General features: G+C 49.4%; 1 protein-coding gene across 1 annotated transcript in view; it reads left to right on the top strand.

Moving 5' to 3' along the window:
- DPYSL5 (dihydropyrimidinase-like 5) overlaps positions 1–10619 on the top strand; it is a 58700-nt gene that overhangs the window by 37598 nt on the left and 10483 nt on the right. The window contains exons 3-7 of the mRNA XM_014546645.1: positions 5165–5323; positions 6397–6576; positions 7194–7262; positions 9088–9132; positions 9642–9717. Of these exons, the coding sequence (XP_014402131.1) occupies positions 5165–5323; positions 6397–6576; positions 7194–7262; positions 9088–9132; positions 9642–9717 (529 nt within the window). The remainder of the gene's footprint in view (positions 1–5164; positions 5324–6396; positions 6577–7193; positions 7263–9087; positions 9133–9641; positions 9718–10619) is intronic.

Raw genomic sequence — 10619 nt, 5'->3', positions numbered from 1 at the left:
CAAAAATATTCATTGTGGGCCACATGCGGCCCGCGGGCCACAAGTTTGACATGCTTGGTCTGGAGCATTTGATACACATAATAGATGGTACATTAGTGCTACCTACAAATTATGCTTATTTATTAACTATGTTATCATAGTATTATAAATCACTACGATTTCTTGGGCTCCTACTATGTGAGGGGCTTTCCATGCATTATCCTCTTTAATTCTCATAGTAACCCTGTGAGGGATATGTTATTATCCCACTTTACAAGTCAGGAAATGAAGATTAAATAGCTTGCCCAAGGTCTTGCAGCAAGTAAGTGACGGAGCTGGGATTTAACCCTAAATCTGCCTGCCTTAAAGTGCAGTTCTCCTCACTGTTCTATTCTTGCCTTTAAATATATAATGTGCCTTTAAATGACAGGGAGAGTAGGTGTGGGGAGATGTCCCTTTCCCAAAGTGCATTGTGGATTGAATGTTGCCTGTTTCCTCCGTAGAAAGTTCAAAGAGTGAAGGGTGAGTTTTAGGAACGGTGGTGCTTAGAGTGAGAGCATCGTGAGGTCAGGACCGTGTCCTCGATGATGTAGCGGAGGCTGCGCACCCTACGAGAGGACAGTGAAAGGAAGCTTAGGGGTGCAGTGAATTGCAAATGTACAACCTGGAGAAAACCAGCCCGCTGCGGGATGAGCTCAACGGGCTGCACATGATGGGTCAGGAAAACGCTGGAGAACCGTATGTAGCGAGACAGACAGAAAGGATGGCCCAGGGGACTGATCACTCAGATGCCCCGGAGAAAAGCTTGGGGGTCAGTGGAGGTCCAGTGTGTTTGTTTATTTGTGTTTTTCGAAGAAAATGGGTATTTGATGGAAGGTGTTGGGGAGACTCCAGCAGAGGATGAGGTGGGGGTCAGCACTGAAGCAGCCTGGAAGCGCCCTAACCGGTTTGGCTCAGTGGATAGAGCATCGGCCTGCGGACTGAAGGGTCCCAGGTTCAAATCCAGTCAAGGGCATGTACCTGGGTTGCAGGCACATCCCCAGTGGGGGATGTGCAGGAGGCAGCTGATCGATGTTTCTCTCTATCGCTCTCCCTTCCTCTCTGTAAAAAATTAATAAAATATATTTTTTAAAAAAATAAATAAACAATACCGCCTTGGGTTGGTGAATGGGCACTTCTGGTCAGCCACCAGACTCCAGGAGGCTCTAGTGAGTTAGTTACCTGTTCCATGGCCGTGTCTGGAGTAATCGGAGAAGTTCACTGTCATGAAGCTGCTATTCCACTTCCTGGCAACATACCCTGAATCCAGGGACCACTCAAGTGAACTTGAGGATGCTCCAGCCACGTGTGGAGCAGCAAACGTCAGGAACTCGGAAATGAGTACACACCTGGAGGGGTGCTCATACGATGAATTAAAATGAATGAAATAAATCTACATAAATAAATTTTCAATGGTGTTGAATTTAAAAAGCAAGTTGCAAACGGATAGGGGCAATACGATATTATTTGTATATATTTTAAAATTTATAAAACAAATTAAAAGCATTTAATTTTAAAACATAAAAACAGGAATGGGGAAATTTTTATCAACCTCAGGGGAGAGGCATGGGAGTAGGACGGAGGGCTTCAGTTATATTGAGAATATTTCATTTCACTTTTTTATTAAAAAGCATGTAAGGTAAATAGAGCAAAAATGTTAACCTCTTATACTAGTATTTAACTAGTGGGTTTATAGGTATGTAGTGTACTATTTTCTATACTTTTACTGTATGTTAAAACATTTCATTTAAAAGAAAATATTTAAAACATATACGTATGGTTAACTAAATTTTAAATAGTTTTAGCTTCCTCTAAACTTATTTTAAAATATATATTATAAAAGTAATGTATTCTATTAAATAAAATTCAGAAAATTAGAAATTAATTACTCAGAATCTTCTCGCCTAAAAATGGTCATGGTTAATCTTTTGGTGTATTTCCTTCCATTTTTTTTTTAGCTTTGTGGGTGTGTGTGTGTGTGTGTGTGTGTGTTTAAGCAGAGTTCCAAGCATCTTGGATGCACACTGAATTCTGCCTTTTTCACTCATTATGACATCCTCCTTTTCCCATGTGATGACTTGGCCTCCGTGAGCATCGTTTCTATTGACTGCCATTGAAGCTCCACAGCTTGCTTAGCCAACACCATTTTTGCATAAAAACAGTTGTGAACATGCAACCGTCGTATGTTCATAAACATAATCCTTTTGAAAGCCCGAGGAAGAAGACTGGGTGGTGCTCGGCTGTTGATTTCTGCACGGCTGTTCTGGGGGGATGACAGTACAAGAGTCTGTCACATCTGTGATATCACATTCCCGTGGAGACTGCGCTTGTCAGCATCAGCCCGGGGGTAGGAACTGTGCATATTTCAAGAGCCAGCTCTGTGTCTCTTGCCTGAGAGGAAACAAGTGCTCCAACCTGCAGCTGGGGGAGTATTTGCTGATTCCATTAAACTCTTATTTTGAGGCCTGAGTAACAGCAGGAATAATTATTGCAGATATTTATGTGCGCCCTCCCAGCTTGTAAACACTCTCCAGCCCCCTGTGATCCTCTCCGGGCCCCCGAGCGTGAGGTGCAGAGCAGGCACACGGGTGCCCTGGGTTACCACAGTAAGCGGGAAAGTCAGGCCACCACCCGATGCTCCCACCTCCTTCCAGAACCTTTCAGTGATCATCCTTAGACCAGGCAATAGGGGCCATGTCTGCCCAGAGCCCACTATCCCACCCCTAGACCACAGCCTGAGTCTGTCCTCCTGGGGGCCAGACCACCACCATGTGCACGGCTAGGGCCAAGGGCCTGATTTGCAGGGGGTGAGCAGAGCTTACTGGTAGACCTGTGGGCTGCAGGATGAATCATGCATGGGCCAGGGGGTGTGGGCTGGGGCAAGCACAGAGGCTCAAGGCTCAAGGCCAACGCCCCCTACAGTGTAGCTCAGAAATGCAAGGTCTCTGAGAATTCTAAAATCAGGCCTGGCCTTCGTGGTCATTATGACAATATGCTTGTGGGAGTAGGAGGATGTACTGTTTCTGTGTGACGGTTGTTGGCTAAATCTGTACCTTAGATTTGGTACGTGGACCTCCTTTTCCCCTCTTGCTCCAGTGCCCACAGATTTTAAGAACATTCTTATCACACTCCCGTTTCCAGGTTCCCCCTTTTCTACCCAAGGCCACCATCATACTGGGGTGCAGTGGGAGGGAGGGGGGGCGAAGAAAGCAATCTGAAACCACAGAAAATGAAACAATGATCTGACACCTCCATGTCCATGTGTAAAAGCAAGAAAAGCATTTCAGCGGGGAAATGCATAGAGTACAGCCACCTGCTACGAGGATGAATCAGCCTGGCACAAGCCAGCAAATCGGAAAGAGAAGCCAGCGAGTAGCGCCGCAATCTGCCGCTCTGCCTTCTCTCCGCTTCCCGCCGCCCCCGTCACCGGTCCTCCTCCTCCGTGTGCGCCGCTGAACTGCGCCCTCTGTCGGCCGCTGTAAGCTGTGCAAGAAGTCCGACCCCTGAGATTCCCCAGACCACACGCCGGGCAGAATCAGCATGGAAAATCAATGTTGCAAGAATCCTCATTCTAATTGTTGTTTGGCCACTGAACTGATTTTTGGGGGGTCCTTACTCCCCAGCGATATTTCTGCTTTGTGATCCAGGATTTAGCTGAATAGGGAAGCATGAATCATTAAGACTATTTCCTTGTGCTGTTTTTTCCCCTACAGAAGACAAACAGCTATTCTGAACGATTACACACACACATTAGGACAAGACTTTACAAGCCCATTTTGTAAGTGAGGGTTCCGTTGACTTTCACAGCTACCCAGGAAGGAAGCTATCCCCCCGCATGTAGGAAAAGAATCCGCATCTCAGAGAGGCTCGGTCGCCTGGCTGAGGTTGTCCAGCCGGGAGGTGGCAGCGTGGGGGCCGGACCTTGGGTCTGACTCCAAATCACTGTGAGGACCCACGTGGAAGGACTTTTTACCACCAGAAAAAGGAGAGTCGCCTTACATCGTCAGAGTTCTCACAAAATCTCTCACAAGATCCTGTCTCAACTATTTTCATTTTAATCAAGTTTTGTTTGAGAACAGCACATTAGCCTGGAACAGACTTTGGTCAGTACTGGTTTTAGAAGCTCGTGGAACTCGCCTGACCAAATTTGGTTTTTTTAAAAGGTGTGTTGTGGGAGGAGGGGTGGGGAACAAGGACCCACGTGGAAGGACTTTTTACCACCAGAAAAAGGAGAGTCGCCTTACATCGTCAGAGTTCTCACAAAATCTCTCACAAGATCCTGTCTCAACTATTTTCATTTTAATCAAGTTTTGTTTGAGAACAGCACATTAGCCTGGAACAGACTTTGGTCAGTACTGGTTTTAGAACTTGTGGAACTCGCCTGACCAAATTTGGTTTTTAAAAAAGGTGTGTTGGGGGAGGAGGGATAGGGAACGGGGAGAACTTTAATACGGATTTAGTCATTATTCCTGGAACTATGCTTTGTGGTTGCAAGTGAGGCTTTTTAAGATTTCTCTTTCAAGTGGTATGTTGTGGAGATGATGAGCTGGACCATTTTTCACTGATAATTCATACAGGGACCTAAGAAGTGCTCTGTCTCAAACAGAGAGAGGGGAATGAAGTTCGTGTGCATGGAAAACTGAAGACAAAGGCCCCGATGTTGAAGAAGCATGTGAAAACTTTGAATAGCAATGTGAGAGAGTAAAACAAAGCCATATACCCAAATTAACGTTTTATTTATTATGGTTTAAATAGGTAGGTACAGCTACATTAATAAATATTACAAACATTGGATCATCATCTGTATTATATCATATCATATATTATCTATCGATATTTGGTTGTGTCATCTGTGTATTCAAGTGGGCCAAAAATTGTGTGGTGGGTCTTCTCATTGGGAAACGGGTTGGCTGAGGAAGAAGCAGGTTTGTGTGCTGGATCCACGGTAAGGATGGTTCCACGCTGGCCCCTGCGCCTTCAGGCAGCTCACAGCTCCCCAAGCATTCTGCCTGCGGGCCTCACAGCCTCTTGGGAGGTAGGGTCTGTGGTTGTCCGGGATGCCCTCCCGAGGACCCCGTGCCTCCCCGTGTCGGAGACGTGGGTGCGGGAAGAGAAGTGATGAGACTGCTTTTCCCATCTTCCTCAGGCAGCGCTGGTTGGAGGGACCACCATGGTCATGGGCCACGTCCTGCCTGACAAGGAGACCTCCCTCGTGGAAGCCTACGAGAAGTGCCGGGGGCTGGCCGACCCCAAGGTCTGCTGTGACTACGCCCTCCACGTGGGGATCACCTGGTGGGCACCCAAGGTAACAGTGGCCTCCCCAAAGAAGAGGAAATGCCCTTTTAGGCAGAGGGGCCACTTGGTGGGGGGCAGCTGGGGTGTGGAACTCGCCCGCAGGTGTGGGACACCCCTCCCACCACCATCGTTACTCCCCCAAATGCCAAAAGCTTCCTCCGTCGCCCCTCCCAGCGTTGGCCTGGAATAGCGGGTACAGTCAGTGCTCAGCAACTCTGAGGTCAGAGCAGCCATCCCAGAGGTCGCGGGAACTTCCCTGCATCTAGAATTTTAAACTCGTTTTTCTTATACTCAAATGTGATTTCCAACTATAGATTTTAAAATTAGAAAAGAAAGAAAGCTCATAATCTGGTCACCCCAGCACAATCACTATTTGTTTAGCTTCTTTTCTTCCAGTCTTTTTTTCATACACGCTTTTTACCTGGTAACTCTTTTGCTTAAGCGTGAGCATTTTCTGTTTGCCTGCACGATCTTCGTGACCATCGATGTAGGTGACCATCGATTATTTATTTATTCTGTCAAATAAGTAAAACTCAACTTACTTTCCTCTCATCAGACCCGTGTTCCATTTTTTCCTAATATAAATAATGTTGGGGTGAATCTCCTTATTCACATAGCTTTGTACCTAAATTAGATTTACCTTAGGGTCTCTGGATTTTTAGCATTACTGTGCCTTTTTTTTCCCCCCTCCAAATTCTGTGCCTTCTTTTAACACCTTTTTTGGGTTAAGGGGACTAGGCCAGAGGAGTAAAAGGTATTAGTGTGTTTACCAATAAGGCTGATTTGAAGTCAGAAACACAGAACAGCCTATGTGCTAGGAGAAACATGCCTAGGAGGTAACAAGATAGTCCCTATATTTGTGTCATGCTTGACAATATTCAATACACATCTTCATCCATTTGCTTGTGGGACCTCACAGCAGCCTGGGAGGTGGGAGGAAAGGGAGATACTGCAAGGCTGCGAGTGGTCCTATGGTGACTCCACTGACTGAGCCACAGCTCCTCCGTGCCGGGCCAGCACCGGCCAGGCAGCCTCTTGAGCATCTGTCCTCACTTGGCATTGCCTTTGCATTTTGCTCTCCAGGTGAAAGCAGAAATGGAGACACTGGTGAGAGAGAAGGGCGTCAACTCGTTCCAGATGTTCATGACCTACAAGGACTTGTACATGCTCCGGGACAGTGAGCTGTACCAAGTGCTGCACGCTTGCAGAGACATCGGGGCGATCGCCCGCGTCCATGCTGAAAACGGGGAGCTCGTGGCCGAGGCAAGGCAGTAGAGCCTGGCGGGGGCGGGGGCGGGGGCGGGGGCCAGGGCGCCAGTCCTCAGGTGGATTCCTGACCACCCACCTCTGTCCCACAAGGTTCAGATGAAACAAGGTGTAGAAGAAAGTGTGAGATGGTAACACCCCCGATGACAAATCTTTGTCAGAAAATTCAAACTTTCCTACCATCTGTGAAAAACAAATCTCTCTTTATCGTCCAGAAGGGTTTCTGAGTCTTAAATGATGTCTTCATTCTAACACTGTATTAAAATTCCAGTGTAGCAAAGAAATCTGGAGCAGCGCTAAGAAATATTTTGGTGAGATTTCCAGCAGGGAAATTCTGATGTTCAGATCAATAGTGCTTGTCTCTGGTGTCCCAGGCTTGCCCTCTAGTATTTTTAAGAGGAAAAGATATTTTCAATTATTACGAAGTGAGACAGCGGAGAGCCCTCCCGGAAGGGAGCCCTACTCTGCGCTCTGCAGAAGATGGATTTACAGGAGTGAGCAGGGGAGCAGGCCTATCAGAGTGGCGTGTCTGGCATCGTTTACTGCCCCTTGGGCCCAGTGTTGTTTGGTGTCTCCGTGATTCTCTCAGTGTTCTTTCTTTTGCTCCTTTTCAGGGTGCTAAGGAGGCGCTAGATTTGGGTATCACGGGCCCAGAAGGAATTGAGATCAGCCGTCCAGAAGAGGTGAGGAAGACTCCTGCGTGCCCTTGGTCAGCTTCTGCCCCGAGATTCGCAGGCACCAGTAAATGTGAGCTGTGTGGTAGCACTTTCTCCGTGGGCGAAGGTCCACGGGGCAGCTTCACACACACACACACACACACACACACCCCGGCTGAGGCCGGCTTGGCTTCAATTGATTCTGATTTCAAGGATCCGCGGGAGACAATGTGAGCACCGGGGGTTGCTTGACTCAAAATTGAATCGGGAGAGAAAAGAGACGGAAAAGGTGTGCTTCTTCAGATGTTAGAAGAAATTTCAGGCTAGACGGCGCTGACTCAGCATTTGGGGATGGATCCCCTTGAGTCTGTGAGGAAAACGTTGGACCCTTCCCACCGAAACGAGAGGCCACCTCACTGCTCGCTGAGATGCTAATTCAGAGCCCTGCTCTTCTGCCCTCTGGTCTTGCCCGTGTATAGTTTTGCAGGACGTCAATTCAAATCCCCCAGGGTCCCTGGGTAAAGAATTCTGCTCCAGAGGGACCGCATTAGACAGATAACGCCTTCTTGCCCTATGACCCTGTTCAGACATCCCTGACCCTTTGTGAGGGGAAAGCTGTTTTCCATTTCTTCAAAGCCTTAAGTGCGGAGTGGCAGTTGGATGTCCATGAGGGATCGATGAGGAGGCCTTGAGGGAGGAGGCGCTGGAGGCAGGGCGTGATAGTCCTCCCATCAGACAGGAACAAAGTCGGCCCTCGTGGGTCAGCTTGGGGGAGGGGTCCCACCTTACTCCTCCCCGGGGGCTGTCCCTGTCTGTCCGAGTCCTTGAACATAGCTCCCATTTTGACACCTAAGAATCAGTCAAGAAAGATGCACCAGATGCAGCCAAGTGAGCACTGTGCCTGTGAGAACCAGGGCGAGTGGGGAGCACAGGAGTGGACGTGGTTGAGTTACCCGAGGGGAAGGGCAAAGCTTTGACTGCGGTCATAGCAATAGCAAAATTTATCATCGTCCTCGTCTGTTGGCCAAAAGGGTCTACACCAAGGGCAATTTTTCTCCCCAGCAGACACTTGGCAATGTCTAGAGGCTTTTTTTAAAAAAAGAGTTGGTTTTTTAAATGTTTTTATTGATTTTTAGAGAGAGAGGAAGGGAGAAGGATAGAGAGATAGAAACATCGATGTGAAAGGAACATCATCGATTGGCTGCCTCCTGCACGAACCCTTACTGGGGATCGAGCCCACAATCTGGGCATGTGCCCTGACCATGAATTGAACCTGCGACCTCTTGGTTCCTGGGTCCACACTCAACTGCTGAGCCTCACCGGCCGGGCTAGAGATATTTTTTATTATATCAGCGGAACAGTGGGGCGCTACCGGCATCTAGTAGGTAGAGGCAAGGGATGCCGCTAAAGATCCTACCGACCCCAGACACCTCCCCACCACAAAGACTTCTCCAGCCCAAAATGTCAATAGTACTGGCGTTCAGAAACGCTGATCTAGGCTAATTTCCAGCGTGAAATCGATCCGTGTCGCTCCTTTGCTGCTGTGGAGAGAATACACCAGGAAACAGGGAGAGATGCAACTCCAGGCTTTCGTTCGCTTTTGTTTCATTGCCTTTTCATTAAGGCCTGAGTAGCATCCAGCAAGGATGCGCCTACCGAGTCCTAGGATTCTCTCAGGGTGAGCAGAGGTGGTTGGAGCCCGGTGCCCTGCCCAGGGCTTGCCCCAGGCCAGCCTGTGGGTGCAGTTGCCCCCCTGGCTCTGTGTCAGACACTCCAGCGCCCTTGCTAGGAGGTGGGCTTGCTTGGGAGAGATGGTGAAGCTTGTTTCCTTCCTGCCCTTTGTTTCTAACAGCTGGAAGCTGAAGCCACTCACCGAGTCATCACCATTGCAAACAGGGTAAGTAGACCCACACCCCCTGCAGCCGTCCCAAGTCCATTCTCGACTCTGGGGTCAGAAACCAGCCTGGACAGTGGAGTGCTGTTCTGTCCTGGGGGCCAGCATCATGCCTGGCTCACAGGGCCCCAACACTGAATGGACATGGTTATTCCTACAGACCCTTGTTTTAAGTTATAAGTAGCCTTTTGTCGGTTGGTAGAAAATGTGAGGTTCAGCTCTTGAATCTAGCCCCACGTCCCCCTGTTGGGCTCTGGCTCAGGGTGCTGCCTGCCCCTCTCTGCTTCATGCATTTCCCCTGCAGCTTGCATCCTGGCTGCCAGGCCTGCATTCCCAGCGTCAGACCAGCACCTGAGGGTGGGGCTGAGCGATGCAGGGTAGGGGCCAGGGCCAGGGTTTGATTTGGCCGGGGTGATGGGGGGGGCGGGGGGGGGCGGGCGGGGGGAGGTGATGCTGGTGCTTGTTAGGTTTGTGGGGTTGATGCTGTCCTTCCACCACGTTTCCATGTTTAGACTCACTGTCCGATCTACCTGGTCAACGTGTCCAGCATCTCGGCCGGTGATGTTATCGCAGCTGCTAAGATGCAAGGTGAGTCCTTGAGCTGGATGGTCAGAGCACGTGTGGTAGGATTGGTGCCACAGGGGGCCCACCAGGTCCATTCACTCCGTGGCCCCAGCTCCTGAGGCCCGGCCTGCGCCTGCCCTTCCTCTTCTCCACCCGTCTTCCCCAGACGCACCCGTGCTAGCCTCGCTCAGTCCATTAGAATCACAGTTCCTCTGCACATCTATATGCCTAACAGCTCTACAGAGGTATCTGTCACCTCTCTGGGTCGGGCAACATTTTCAAGTTTTCAGTTGACTCATTAATTGGCATCTTTTTGACTTCTTGGATTTTATTAGTTGCCTTGGTAACCAACATGAAATCCTGGACCGGTTCCAATGGGCATTTCAGGGGATGCCTGGGATGTCCTTAGAGAAGTAACAGTGTGGGGGCCCAACTTCCCCTGTGGCCGCCTGGAACCTGTGAATGAGCCCTGGGCACCTGTTGTGACTCCTGTTGCTGAGCAACTGGCAACACCTGAAGACTCTGTACTTGCTTATAGTGCCCGCCAGGCTCGGGGTGCCAGCGAGGTCCTGGAAACGGGGTATAAATCAGGAGCAAGGGCAAAAAAGTCTGGACTGCCCCTTAGCGTGGCATTCACAGCCCTTCATCCTCCCTGTAGCACCCATGCTCCAGCCAACGTGTGCTCCTTGATGCGCCATCAGTGCTGCCTCCCCCCCGCCCCGTTGACTTTGCCCTTCTGTTCCCCTTGCCCGCAGCCAGTTTGCAAGGGGAACAGCCAACGTGGGGATCGGGAGCACTCTGGCCTTGAACCCAGCTGTGCTCTCAAATATCAAGTGAGCTTAGGCAAGTCCCTTCCTCTCTGACTTCACCTCCATCACCTGTCAAATGAGAGGCCCAGACGAATGATCGCTCAGGTTCCCTGGCTT

The sequence above is a fragment of the Myotis brandtii genome, unplaced genomic scaffold, assembly GCF_000412655.1.
Source record: "Myotis brandtii unplaced genomic scaffold, ASM41265v1 scaffold454, whole genome shotgun sequence".
NCBI classification, from domain to species: Eukaryota; Metazoa; Chordata; class Mammalia; order Chiroptera; family Vespertilionidae; genus Myotis; species Myotis brandtii.
The sequence above is the reverse complement of the archived record's forward strand: the minus strand, read 5'-3'. Positions and strand labels throughout refer to the sequence as shown.